This window comes from Populus alba, chromosome 5, assembly GCF_005239225.2.
Source record: "Populus alba chromosome 5, ASM523922v2, whole genome shotgun sequence".
Lineage (NCBI taxonomy): Eukaryota > Viridiplantae > Streptophyta > Magnoliopsida > Malpighiales > Salicaceae > Populus > Populus alba.
The window spans coordinates 6,994,950-7,010,002 of record NC_133288.1 but is presented as its reverse complement, the minus strand read 5'-3'; the positions used below and the strand labels follow the sequence as shown (position 1 = coordinate 7,010,002).

The following is a 15,053-nucleotide window of genomic DNA, read 5'->3' as shown; positions in this document are numbered from 1 at the left end:
CTATAATTTTTTATTTTAATATTTTATATAGATGAATTTTATTTTTTAAAATAAAAAAATTATTTCCAGATAATATTTTTAATATGTGCAACTTTAATGCTTTTCCCTTTTTTTTTTATTCAATCAATTTAATTTTTATTTTTATTTTATTATCATTTGTTTGAATAAAAATATCATTTTAATAAATAAGTTTAGAAAACACAAGTAGATAAACATATGTTTTGAGAGATTAAATATCTTAATTCATACATGCCTCTTAATTTTATTTTTTTAGTTATTATTTATAAATTTTATTTATTTATTAATATATTTAATTCTCGATTTTTTTTATACATAATATTTTAAAAATATCAAAAATTCAAAATATCTCTGATTACAAAACAATTAAATTTCTGTTTTTTTTTTTTTTTAATCAAGATCATGAACATCAGTTCACTTCATTATTGTAGTAGATAATGAAATATGTAAATGGCTATAAGGAAATCACCTTCACAAAACCCACATGGGTTTTTCAATCAACGAAGCACAAGACAATACCAGACAGCAAGTGTTACTCAGTTGCTGCAGCAGTTTCTTCAATGACTTCTCTTTTTCACAAATTTCAAGAGGTAATTACATACATCTCTCTATGCTCCTCTCAATTGGTGTATAACTTAACCCATTTCTCTTTGTTTGTATGCAAAGTTGATTTTTTTTAGGTAGATTCAGATCATGTTGGTTGATGGTTGATAAAGGTGGAAATAAATTTTGGATTTTGAGTAATCAAGACATTTTAGAAGAACCCATTTTGGAAATGTATAGAAGAAATTACTTTATGTTTTCTGTTTGTTTCTGGAATATTTTAGTGATTGAATGCATTGTAGCATCCATGGAGTTTGATTACAAATAATGGAATTAATTTGAAGTTAGAATCTAAGTAGAGGAGTTGATAATTGACATTTGTTGTTGTAAGTGAAGGAGATAGATGATTGAAGTTGTTAGTGTTTTAATTAGCAGAACTAAAAATAAAGTTTCATGGAATTGCTCCATGCATTGTTTTGTGAAAGGTGTGGCTTCATGGATCATTGTTGATAAAATGATTAAAGGTTTTTCCGTTTTGGGTTTTATCTACAGGTTGTGAAAACTCTAGCCAAAAGTCCCACGGATGCTACAAGTACAAGGGACCTTAAACGTCTCTTTATTTTAACCAGGTTTGTGTGTCCTTTTGTTTTCTATGCTGTCATTGGGTGTATGTTGCTTCTCTTAGTGTACATTTTGCAGGCTGGGTTCTTTCAAAATATTGTTGGAATTATATTGGCTCACCATCTGATTTGCAAGATTTTTTTTTTCTTTTCTCTTTTTAATCTAAATCTCTGGTAATATTATCAGAAAGTTGAAGTTCAGAAGTTCAAGTTTAGTGTTTTTTCTTGCTTTGATCTTGCTCTCAAATTTTGTAATTGCTTTGATCTTACTCTCAAATTTGACAATTGTTCGACTTTCTTTTGTTTGAAGTGCTGGAGAAATATTCTAAAACTTAATTTTGAAACTTCTTTTTCAAGTACTTTGGTTCTTTTATATTGTATTAAATTGGTTCATCTTCAATGTAGCTTTATCTCAACATTAGATCAGTAATTGCTTGTTCTTTTGAGTATCTTGAGTTGCTAATGAGAGGTAAAGTTTTCAGCTGCAATCGTTTGGGAAGGAATGCTGATAAGGCCGACGCAAAGGATATCATTGAAATGGCCAATAAATTTTATGTTGCTGAACAGCAGAAACAGATCCAAGAAAACATCCATTTTCAAATTAAAAACTTCTGCACAGCTATGAATGATATTCTTCTTCCTGATGCGAGAAAGAGAAGTACGAAGGATGAAGCACCTGCACAATCAAATGCTTTTGCTGTTGGCAAGAGTGGTCCACCAACTGATTGTCATGGTGAGTTTATGAGTTCAATCCCACATGTTAGTTTACTGAAAGTCGTCTCCATATTAATTTATAAAATAATACCCACCCTGAAACTTAAATTGCCCAGCTGATCTTACATTGCACCTGTCACATATTTGCTCATTTCTTGATGTTGGCTTACCGTTGCTTCTTTTATGCTTTATAATAATTTCTTTTCCATATTAATGGTGTAGCTCTGAGATAATTTTGATTATAAAGTACCCAGTATATATTATTGACAAGTTATATATTGCTCAATATCACTGGAACCATACCCAATGCCATTAGGAGCATTTAATCCCTAAAAGAGTACAGTTACATGAAACAGAAAGGACTGAATTAACGGATAGGGATACAGTCAGAGGCACAAGCCCTTATCTGTGACTAAACTTATATCCTTCAATTTCGATTAATGATGTTTTTTGGCACAGCTATACCTGAGATGAGGCGGTTGAGTCATGCTGAAGTATCACAGAGTTTAAAGGATCACATTGGTTACACACTTGATGTGAAGCCATCTCTGATGCCCCATGAAAAAGCTGGACAAGGTTTCCTCATAAACGGCAAGGCTGACGCTGGTGCTGTTATTGCCATATACCCTGGCATCATACACAGTCCTGCTTATTACCAGTACATCCCAGGGTACCCAAGAATTCATGCCCGGAACCCGTACTTGATCACTAGACATGATGGGACAGTTATCAATGCACAACCTTGGGGTTTTGGTGGTGAAATTCGTGAAGTGTGGGATGGCTTCACAGTGCCAGAAATCATGCCTAATGTGCAAAGTACTGGTAAAGATGGTCCAGAGCTAGTCTGGAGGGTGTTGAGTAAGCCTTTGGAAGGTACTGGGGTTGGTTCTGTTGGTGATGTCTTGGAGAGGAGAAACCCATTAGCTTTGGCTCATTTTGCCAACCAGGTAGCAACGGGCATGCATCAAAATGCTATGGCTTGCCCTTATGACTTCCCACTGACCGAGATGGATATGAGGACCTACATACCAAATGTATCGTTTGCAAATCCAGAAGTGAATATTAGAAGATATGGCAGTTTTTGGTTCAGTTCCATAAGCAATGAATCCAATGTTCCTGTTCTCAAGACTCTCGTACTCGTCGCTACTAGGGCACTCTGTGATGAAGAAGTGCTCGTAGACTACAGGTTGACGAACATGAAGTGTTAGCCACTATGGTGGACTCCTGTGAATGACCGGAGGTGATGGAGAACATGAGTCGATATCGAAAATGGGTTCCAAGAGAAGCTAGACTTTTCCTTAGCTAACCAGCAAGCTTCTGTGTTGAACCTCATAAAAAAACTACATTGTAGAAGCTTGACATGTTATGATTATATACTGAAAATACAAAATTGTTTCAGACAATATATATTAGTTAAGAGTTACAAAATTACCTGCAGAGTTGGAGCCTCTGTGGCTCGAGCATGTCCTTGTAGTGCCCCAAGTGGGAGATCGCATTCCATCTTATCATCCTTCCATCCATGTATCTCTAGAGACAATTCCTTCGTGCTAATATGTCGATAATTAATAATCATATAGAAAATGCTAGTGAGATTTCGTAGCTATTGCAATTGGAACCACAAGCTGTGGGACATTCTCATGTCAAGCTCCAGTAAAGAACTCAACTGTTCATGTAAAGTCATTTTAAAAGAGTCAATGAGATTGCAAATGGGAGAGAATTTGGTAAATGCATCAGTTTCAATACTAGTCATGTAAAATAATATTAATTTAAAAGCAAGTATGCTTGCACGTTTAGAACCTGATTGGGAGTTTCGGTGATTTTTGTTTTTGAGTGCTTCTTTAAAAAATAACTTAAATTACAAAAAATATATATTAAATTAATATTCTTTTTATAATGTTTTAAAATGATTTTGATTTGTTGGTGTTAAAAATAAAAAAAAATAAAAAATATTTTAATATATTTTTAAATAAAAATTATTTTAAAAAAACACTTTATATTCTAATATCAAAGTCTTTTTAGTAGAGGACAAAATAATTATATTTTCTTGTCAACAAATTTGTCACTTCTCCTACAAGTAATTTATGTATTTACCATATTAGCATTGTTTCAAAATTTTACATTGAAACTTAGCATTATTTGATTAAAAAAAAAATCAAAGTTTTAAAATACTCAAACTTTAGTTTAAATAAGAAAAAGCGATATATTACATCTCTAATTATTGTTTTTTGTTAATCTAGTTTATTATTAATTATGGTTTGAATATGATATAATACTATGGATTTAATAATAAAAATTTCCATAATCATGTTTATGATAATTATTATCAGTAAAAAACTTCCTTAATTGTTTGAGTATTTTCAACATTGGTTTAACATCTTCTTTCACTTAACTCACAAAACTAGAAATGTAGTAGAATTAAAGAAGTGAAGAGTTCAATGCATACATAAGAGATTTTAGTTCCTCAAATTTCTCTAAATATTCATACACATTGCCTTTTTGCACTAACTCATTGAATTCCTATACTATATCATCTCTATTACCAAATCTATTGCACAAAGTTTCTGAAAATTCATCTTAGTTTATTATATGTTCAATATTACATATATAACCTTCAAACCAAATCTATGTCTTCCTTTTTATGTAAAGAGATGTTATCTCAACCCACTATTGTATAGAAATTAAGTTGATCTTGAAGGATTTCCTATATTTCCTCAACCAACCCTTGGATTATCTTCCTAGATTAATCCTTGGAAAACACAAATTATACTCTATCTTGTGATGTTACTAATTATTAATTTAATCTCTCATTACATTGTTCTTGATCTCTTGTAACACTCTTTCTTGATCGTTGTGGGTGCTAATTTCTTTTTCCATTGTTAGAGTATTCAATATTCCTCTATAACTGGCTCTAATTTCTTTTCCAAGCATTTGATAATGCTTCAATTGATTACAAGAAACGGTTGGAATTGATTTGATAATGCTTCAATTTATAAACTGATCTGTTAGCTCTTTCATTTTGCTCTACGCACTGTTCTTTCCATTTGCTTTGTTGATTAGCCAATGATTATTAAAATTCCTAGTGAAGGCCTTGCAATCTTTCCTTAAATCTCCTGCAATGTTCTTCAACAATTTTCATCTTATTGTTTTCTATAATTTTGAGTCAAGGTATTTACTTTATGTCCAAGTTAGGCTCTAATACTAATTGTTTAGTTGTTGGCTAATAAGGAAAGAAATGAGAGAAATAAAGAAGAAGATAGCATAGGAGAGAATAGAGAAGAAGAGAAATGTATTATATTATTATTACTTGTTCCTTATGAAATGCATGTTACAAGTTTTATACACTGTAAGTCTTCAACTAACTTGACTTCCAACTAATCTCAACTGACTAACTAATTTAGCTTAACTACTTTAATGGCATGAATCACGTGTTGATTTTGCTCTTTAATCCTTCAATAATGGTAATAACAACTGTTAGTGCTACTGCAATTGTTTTTTTTTCCATTACAAGCAACTTCTGATTATAACATGTGTAAAATGTGCAAAATGTAACAAACTCACACCTATATTATGGAAACTTATATAAATTAATAATTGGAAAACTTGCAGAAGCAATTCCAAAAAAAAAAAAAATCAAATTCATCTCATTTCTAACAACCACATGAACATTATGAGTGTGAATTTCAACATTATGTTTTGTATATCCATGTCTTATCCATATACTAGTAGTGTTGTTACTTATATGAATGTTTCTCACCTTAATTGGTCTCTTGCTGCCATTATATCTACCTTTATGACAACATGTGAGAAACCTATTATCTTCATATTAACATTTTTTTTTTTACAAAAAAGATACTAATAGAACTATCAAGACTTTAATTTGATCTTTTTTTTTTATCCCATTGATCTTTAATTTGGTCATTTTTTCTAGCCTCTTGGACCCATAAAAGCACGCTGACCTTGAATTTTCTTATGAATCTTGTCATATTAATCCAAAGCATGCACTAAACCCTAGGCTTGTTTACAATGCTTTCAAAACAAATTATATTTACAAATAGGCTTTAAATGATTTGAGGATGTGTGGTGAGGGAAATAGAAGGTCTGGTCAGTTATTGAAATAATAAAGGAGAAAAGAGTAGAGGGAGTTTGATTCTGCAGTTTAGACAGTAAGGTAGGTTTGGTTGGTGACAGAAAGAATGGAGGAGAAGGGGATGAATAATGGTTTGCAATTGTATTCTTAGAAATGAGAAAAGAAATAAATTAGATTTTGATTGATGAAGTTTTTTTTTTAATGGTAAATTTTAGTTGTTTATTTTTATATTATATATGAGGATAAATTTTAAATTTTAAAATTGAGTTGACCCATAATATTAAGTGTAATTTTTAAATGAATAGAAATAAAGTAAAAAAAAAGAAGCTAAACTATAAAATTAATAACAATAAAGAGAAAAAAAAATAGTGGATAGTTTAAGGTTGTGTTTGGTTCAATTAAAGTGTTAACACGCGCGTGTAGTCGAACAAACATACCAAACAAACAAAAGACAGAAAGAAAGGAAAGCCCAAGCTGAAAAGCCTACTCATTGGGGTTCCAGTTACCCAAGAAATTTGGCCCCGCATGTACGGACACAACTGCGGCCTGAGATTTTTTCATTCAACAAGGCAGAAGGCAAGAGTGCGAGTGTTACTCAGTTGCTGCTGCAGTTTCTTCAATGGCTTCTCTTTTTAACAAATTTCAAGAGGTAATTTCTATCTTTCTTTCTCTCCATTGGCATAACTTAATCTGTTTCTCTCAATGATTGTCTGTTTAGATATTGGGTAGATTCAGGGTCATGTTTATTGACAAGGATGGAGGTAAAGTTTTAGATTTTGAATAATCAAGACATTTTATAATAACCCATTTTGGAAATGTATAAAAAAAACTGTGTGAATTGAGATAAAGAATTGTGGGTTTTGTTTGTTATGGAACATTTAGTCAATGAATGCGTAGTAACATCTGTAAAGATTGATAACAAATGATTGAATTGGAAGAAAGTTAGGATTCAAGTAGAGGGGTTGTCAATTGACATTTGAGGTTGTTGGTCTTTAGTTAGTGGGACTAAAAATGGAGTGTCATGGAATTGCTCTGTGCTTTGTTTTGCCAAAGGAGTTACTGCACGGGTTCAATGTTGATACAACAAGTAAAGGTTGTTTCATTTTGTGTTTTTGTTACAGTTTGTGAAAACTCTAGCCAAAAGTCCCACATTTGCTAGAAATCCAAGGGAGTTTCAATTTGAAACGGACATGAATCGTCTCTTTCTTTTTACCAGGTTAGTGTGTTTCTTTATTTTCCAAGTTGTGATTGGGTGTATCCTGCTACCTTAGTGTAGATTTTGCAGGCCTGAACAAGGGTTCTTTCAATATATTGTTGGCATTAGATTGGCTCCTGAAATCTGTGCTAGAGACTATCTGATTTACCTTTTTCCTTTTTCCTTTTTTTTTTTAAAAAAAAATATTTAAGTCTTTGTTTTCAAGAAGTAATATTATCAGAAAGTCTCAAAATTCATAATGGAAGTTGAAGTTCAAAAAATTCAAAATTAGTGCATCTCCTTGCCTTTTCTTACTCTCAGGTTTCATTATTGTTTTGATCTTATTCTCAAATTTGATAGTTGTTGGACTTTCTTTCTTTGAAATGTTGGAGAAGTTTTCTGCTGAATTTTTTGTTTGAGATTTCCTTGCTTTTTCTTACTCTCAGGTTTCATATGCTTTGATTCTCTTTTTGTATCGAATCGCTGCATTCTCAAGACCATGTAGCTTTATGTTTACTAAGTGCGACCAACATCACCTATTATATCTAAACCCGGAATTGCTTGTTCTTTTGAGTACCTTGAGTTGTTAATGAAGTTAAAATTTTCAGCTACAATCGTTTGGGGAAAAATGCTGAGGAGGCAGATGCGGAGGAGATCATTGAAATGGCCAGTAAAGCTTCTGTTGCTGATCAGCAGAAACAGGTTCAAGAAAATATCCACTTTCAAATTACAAACTTCTGCTCAGCTATGAATGAAATTCTTCTTCCTGATTTGGAAAAAAGAAGCAAGAAGGATGAAGCTCCTGCACAATCAAATGCTGCTCCTCGGCGTAGTGGCCTTAGTTTTGCTGTTGGCAAGAGTGGTCCACCTACTGACCGTCCTGGTGAGTTTATGTGAGCAATCCCACTTGTTAATTTACAGATAGTCCTCTCCAGAGTTAATTTATGGAATAATAGCAACCTTATAACTTAAATTATTCAGATGATATTACATTGTGCCTGTCACTTGTTCGCTAATTTCCTGTTTCTGGCTCGGTGCTCCAGACAACTGTTTTCTCCTGTTTATTTATGCCGTTTTATTTCTCTCTTTTATCATATTAATGGTGTGGTTCTGAGATGATTTCAATAATAGAAAGCAAAAAGTTTTCATCCAGTAAAAACAATTGACAAGTTATGTAATGCTGATTCCTAAAAGAGTGATTCAGTGACATGAACAGAATGGGGCAAATTGAGGGATAATAATATTATCAGAAGCATGAAAGCTTATTTATAACTAAACTTCTATCCTTCAATTTTGATTAATGATGTTTTTCAGAACAGCTATACCTGAGACGAAGCAGTTAAGTCGTAGCGAAGTATCACAGAGTTTAAGGGATGAAATTGGTTACACACTTGATCTCAAGCCATCTCTGATACCCCACAAGGAAGCTGGAGAAGGTTTGTTTTTAAGTGGTGAGGCTGATGTGGGCACTGTGATTGCCATATACCCTGGTGTCATATACAGCCCTGCTTATTATCGGTTTATCCCAGGGTACCCAAGAGTTGATGCCCAGAACCCATATTTGATCACTAGATATGATGGGACTGTGATCAATGCCCTGCCTTGGGGTTCTGGGGGTGAAAGTCGCGAAGTGTGGGATGGCTTAACCGTGCCAGAAATCAGGTCTAATGTGCAAAGTGTTGAGAAAGGTCAAGACCGGGTCTGGAGAATGCTGAGCAAACCTTTGGAAGGTGCACGAGTTGGTTCTATTGGTGATGTCTTGGAGCGGAGAAACCCGTTAGCATTGGCTCATTTTGCTAACCACCCAGCTAAGGGTATGGATCCAAATGTTATGATTTGCCCCTATGACTTCCCGCTGACTGAGAAGGATATGAGGACCTTTATACCAAACGTATCTTTTGGAAATCATGAAGAAGTGAATATGAGAAGATTTGGCAGTTTTTGGTTCAAATCTAGTGCCAAAAATAGCGTATCTGATGTTCCTGTTCTCAAGACTCTGGTTTTAGTTGCCACTAGGGCGCTTTGTAATGAAGAGGTGCTCCTGAACTACAGGTTGAGCAACACAAAACGTCGACCAGCATGGTATACTCCGGTGGATGAAGAGGAAGACCGGAGGAGATGGAGCTAATGAGTCGTTATTGAAAGTGGGTTGCAACCTGGACTTTGTCCTTCTTCAAGGATGCTTATGTCAGTGTAGGAATTGGCCCTACAGTTGGTGTACTTGCTTGCGAGAATTGTTAAAAACCCCTGAAAACCCTTATTGTTGAATCTTGATGTGTTTGGATTATAGAATAGGATTAAAGTGCTCAAGAGCTTCGTGATTAAGCCAGGCATAGCACATTGTTTTCGGAGTGACAAGTTTTGAGTTTATGCTCTGCTTTGTCTTTGAATTCTCGAGTTTTGTTATAACCAAAATAGATTCCATAGCGAATTTTTTCAAGGTAGTATTCTGCTCCAGAAACTCGGTACTCTACAGATTTGATGATTTGTGTCATCGTTTCAGCTTGGCTGAAGTTTGACTCTTTTTTTAAGCTCCGATATTAAACTCGAGCCTAAAGAACAGATTGAAAAACTGGTCAGGGACTTAAATCAAGCCTAGTCAGGGGTAAAAAAAACCTATTTTGGTTAGGGACCTAAAAAATGGTCCAAGAAAAACTTTTTTTTTTTTTTTTATAAAAAAAGTTAGGGATCTATTTATTATTAAATAAAAAAACTTAAAGAAATAGATTGGAACGGGAAATCATCGTTTTTTTCCTTGTAAAAAAACTCAATAAACTTGGTCACGGGGGTACAACAATCTTTTTATAATGGTTCATTTATCATTATTAAATTGGTCAAAGTTAAAATAATTTTTTTTATAGTTTTTTAAGCATGATAAAATCACTGATTCACTCTTAAAAATGATTGAATTATTCTTAAAAGAAAAAGTTATTAAACTACCTTACATAGTCTTTTTCGTATTCCTAATATGATTTTATAGTTACAAGTTGGTTTACGGGTAATATAATATTTTAATAAATATAAAATATTATTAAGAAAAATTGTCTGGTGCGTGCAATACTTATCAATACGTGGAGCGCCTTCACACTCTTCAAGCAGTGGTTTGTGAAGCGTCGTTCGCTGGTAGAACAATGGCTTTTGCAATAGTATTAGGAGCACCACGACATCTTCTTCTGTGTGAGGAGACACGTGTGTCGCTAGTGATTTTTTTTATTTATTTTAAATTTCATCTTTTCTTTCCTCTACTTTGAGATATGTGCTAGCCATTAAAAATTGATGAGATACTGATCTCATGCTTTTTTTACAATATAATACAATCTTATAGTCTCAAGTTATCTTATACAGTCGAGTAAAAAAAAAAAAAAAAAATCATGTTCTTTGAGTTGAGGTATTTCAAAATAAAGTACCCAAGGGGTGTAGCGTGATGGTAAAGGGCTTAAGAGCTGAAAAACAGGTCTTGAGTTCGAGTCAGGGCGTGCATTTCTTGTAAGAGCCTGGGATAGCCGGGGTTTTACTTGCTTATCTGGGCCCACAAAGTGCGCTTTTCGGAGGGTGGAGTTTCCTTGAATCCAAAAAAAAAAAAAAGTATTTCAAAATAAATCAATGATTATGATCTAAGTAGCCGTTATTTACGTAATAATACACCAAAATTATTTATATAAACAAGTAAAATTAAAGTCTACAAGAAAAGTGGTAGCTGCTTCTTCATTATTATTTTTTTTGTTAACATGGTATATAGACTAATTTATTTATATCTCAATTAATTTTTATTTACTCTCAAATTAACTAATTATATAAATTTTCAATAACCTTAAAAAAACTCAAATTTATGATCATTGATAGCTTCTTTATTATTATTATTATTATTTTTTTTTAATTAATATAAGTATCCAAGCTAATTTATTTATATCTTAATTAATTTTACAGGCTCTAAAATTAACAACCATATAAATCTTTAAAAACCTTAAAATTTATAAAATTCAAATTAATAAACTAAACAATTAAACTGTTGGAGCTTACTGGATATGGATGTCATGGCTTATGTGGACAGTACTACTCCTGCGATGCTATCTTTGCTAGTATTCAAGGATCAACCAAGTGGACGGATGATGATCACTCTATAAATATGGATCCATGTGAAACTTCAGCAATTATAAAACGTGATGATATTGTCATGGTCCACAAGTGACAACGTTTTCGAGGACATCACTTGTGGTCCGCCGCTGAATTGCATTATTGAGTCGTTATCAATTTGTAGAAACAAATATAAACAAACAAACAAATAAATAAATAAATAGAGTCTCTAGCTACATGCAACGTTTATCATACATTCAACATCAGAAACATACTTTACGAGTTAATTACAAGCTTATCTAGCAATGATGGTGTTAATTCATCATGCGATTCAATACATTCACACACTCACACACACCCTAATGTTGTACATTTAGGGTCATACACTAAATTAAATAGTATTTTATGAATTACCTTCTATGATAAATGACATGTCATTTATGCCTTCCTAGACTCCAATCATTATGATAACATGGAAATTAGAGGAGGTGTTTTTTGTTATAAAACTTATTTTTGACATAAAATATCTAAAAAACATCTTAGATATCTTGATCAACTCTTTTATTATCTCAAAAAAAAAAAAAAGAAGAAATCAACCCAAAATTAAAAATGTTCTCAGGCTTATATATGTTTTTAAGGTAATTTAAAGGTAAAAAAACATTTAAATTAAACTATTTTCACCAAATAAAATTTATTGGCATCAAGACAAATTATTTTGGTGGCAAGATTAGCTGTTAACAATGATTTTTTTTCTTTATCACTTGAAATGTCTCTTTTATTTTTCAAACCTCTTGAAATATTCGAGGCATAACATAAACGAGATAATGACTTTGCTTTATATATTACTGTGGTCCAGAAGTGATAGTGACTAGCGGTGGACACCACTTGAACGTGGGCTGCAGAATTGCATTATTGAGCTGGGTACCCTTATCAATTTGTCGAGCGTAAAAATCATCACACTATCATGCATTATATAACAAAGTCTCTGCATGCAACCTCTATCATGCATTCAAGAGCAAAAACCTACTCTGCAAGTGAGTAAATTAGAAACTTTGCGGTTGTGTGCGAGTGCGAGGGAGATCAGATGGATAGCAAGAAAGTGAGTTTGGTTCTGATAGTGTCCTTCCTCTTCATGGCGACTATTTCTCCTTGCGCTTTCTCTATGAGGGAAATCCCACTCACCTTTGATGGCGTTGATGGGATCGCTGCAAGTAATACCAAGAACATTCCACTCTCAAATATTGTGATGATGCCTAAATCTGCAGACAAGTGCCTCCCTCCAGGTACATCTCCATGCTCAATCGGCGACGTAAGTTGTTGCAGCGGCATATGCCTTTTAATTTACCCACCAGTATGCGGTTGAATATTCGTATCAGTAAAAGCAACACCATGATCTGGTGGAATTGAAGAAGCTCGCTATAAATAAAGATGGTGGTCCGTGAAGGTTGGAATAAGACAGAGAAATAAAACATTAGCTGGGATATAATTATTATATCCATGCTTGTTTATCTTCTTCTGTGTGCTCTTTTTTTTTTTTTTTTTTTTTTTTATGTCTTTGTTGCGGGTGTGATTTCACTGGTGTTGATGAGATCACTGCAAGTAATAACAATAATAGTAACTTTTTCTTCGTCTGGTTCTTTCTTAGGCGGCCCAACACTAAGGACTTCTGCCTTTTTTCCATGTTTTCTGAGTTTTTTAGCCACCAGCATGCACACTGGGTCTACAACTCCAACTACTGTTAATGTTCCCTTAATTCGCAATATCAACTGCTATCTCATCAATGCCTCTTATAAGCTCAAAAACAGCTTATATAGACATATCTACAGTTACATTATTTTCCACATCTTGCAATTTTAGAGAACTTAATATTTTCTGCCGTGAATTCTAAGAGAAAGCTAGCTCTAATTGAGAAATCAAAATTGTTTATAGATAAAATTGATACAAAAAATATACAAAATAAATCTGGATTTTAAAAATTTTTAATTGCAAGGTGAAGAGAGAGTACAGTCTAATTTAGATAAATATTATCATATATAGAATTTAGATAAACATGATCATATATAGTCATTTTCAAGCTCGGTAACGATTTTCAGCACCTCCGTCTGGCAATTCATGCAATTGATATTGATTCTTAACACTGTTTTCTGCATAATTATTAAAAGTCATGACAGACCCAACTTGTACCTCACGACCATGTGAAGCTCAATAACCTTAGGTTTGTAGGCCGAACTAGACTAAAACGATTATTTTAGACACAAGAGGATTGGGTCAGACAGCCATGTAAAACCTAAAAAACTTGAATTTGAGACAATGCAAGACCCACAGCCTGGGACATGACAATTATATTTTTTTGGGAGTTTTTTCTTGCTATTTTATGCAGTTTATGTTAGTCTCGGTTTAATCACCAAAATCATGATTTTAAAAGTTAATATAGGTTTATTTTTGTTTTTTTTCTAAAAAATTAACTTATTTTAATTTTATCTTTCAAATTTTTTTTTAATGATATTATCTCAATCTTATGTACATGGTCATGATATTTTCGAGTTCACTTTATTTAATATGATTTTTTTAAAAAAAAATTTGTTTTTTTTTTATAGTTTCACCTTGTAACATTGAGTGGTTTGGTAATCCATCCCAATACATACAGGTCTGATTTTTTTTTTTTTTATATATTTTTAGTTGTTTTTTTAACTAATTGTATTTTTTTATATTATTTAAATGACTAATTGAATTAGTGACTCGGGACTTGGAGTATTTTGCCCTAGTATTTTTTTACATCGATTTTTTTTTTTTTTGCGTGGCCCTGGGCGGAGAGCTGACAACAAATCTAGTATTTTCTATGATATTATGCAATCTTATGGGTGGGACTTGTTAAGTTCAAATCTTGTGGATATTCTTGAAGAAATTTTGTTCATTTAAATGCACAAAGCTTGTACAGGAGGGCATGCTAATCAAATCATCCGAGAAAGGGTTTTGTTTAACATTAAGTGTGGCTACAGGTACATGCATTTCCGAGAAAAGACATTAATAATTAGGAATGGATGTTAAGATGTGATCCAGCTAAACTCCAATTCCTAGTGCATTAATTTTTTTAGATTAATATTGATTTTTTAGATTATTTTACGTGTACCTTAACTACCTTAATAAATTTTAAAAATTAATAATTATATAAATATATAATAGTTTTGAGGTTTTTGAGATTTTAACAAATAATTTATTACAAGTTGAACTGTATCCCTTAAAATTATTCCCCATGCATTATTATGAAAATGCTTGTCAGCATCGATCTTGAGATTTACTCCCTCGTTTTCTTCTAATGTAAATGGCAAAAAAGCAAAATTTTATCGACGGACAGAAATCAATATATATAAGCGAATATGCTCTCACTCTACTTAATTTAATTCTTATTGTAATTCTTATTGAACTTGTATACATTCACTGATCTATATATATATATATATATATATATATATATATATATATTTGTTTACTGAATTGGAAGAGTGAATTTAATTTTGATGTATGAATGATGGCATGAAGTTTTTGAACTTAAGGGGAGAGAAAAGGGATCGGAGAAAGAGAGAAGTGGTGTGATACTTCGACACATGACAATTAATCTCATATGACAGTGAGGATAGTTATAACATCATGGAATCATGTCCTTTGAAATCTTGCATGCAGGGGTTGAATTAATTGGAACGATTAGGGCCAAGAACAGTACCATCAATTTAATTTTTATATAGTTATTATTATTTTTTTTTTAAATATTAACATCATTTAAATATATTTTTATGTTAAAAAA

At 32.5% G+C, this 15,053-nt stretch overlaps 2 protein-coding genes across 3 annotated transcripts; both read left to right on the top strand.

The window, feature by feature from the left end:
* The first annotated feature begins 429 nt into the window (after window positions 1-429).
* On the top strand, window positions 430-3,332 carry LOC118057073 (uncharacterized). Its single transcript, XM_035069529.2, has 4 exons — window positions 430-608; window positions 1,114-1,190; window positions 1,664-1,914; window positions 2,355-3,332. The coding sequence occupies exons 1-4, from the start codon at window positions 456-458 to the stop codon at window positions 3,101-3,103; spliced, it is 1,230 nt and encodes a 409-aa protein (XP_034925420.1). The 5' UTR covers window positions 430-455; the 3' UTR covers window positions 3,104-3,332.
* Window positions 3,333-6,419: 3,087 nt separating this feature from the next.
* Window positions 6,420-9,621, top strand: LOC118057072 (uncharacterized). Of its 2 annotated transcripts, none has more exons than XM_035069526.2 (4): window positions 6,420-6,631; window positions 7,104-7,198; window positions 7,786-8,070; window positions 8,492-9,621. In XM_035069526.2, the coding sequence occupies exons 1-4, from the start codon at window positions 6,602-6,604 to the stop codon at window positions 9,303-9,305; spliced, it is 1,224 nt and encodes a 407-aa protein (XP_034925417.1). In that variant the 5' UTR covers window positions 6,420-6,601; the 3' UTR covers window positions 9,306-9,621. The 2 variants fall into 2 exon arrangements, with proteins under 2 accessions (XP_034925417.1, XP_034925418.1); XM_035069527.2 differs by having other exon boundaries at window positions 6,421-6,631; window positions 7,786-8,060; window positions 8,497-9,621.
* The last annotated feature ends 5,432 nt before the right edge of the window (window positions 9,622-15,053 follow it).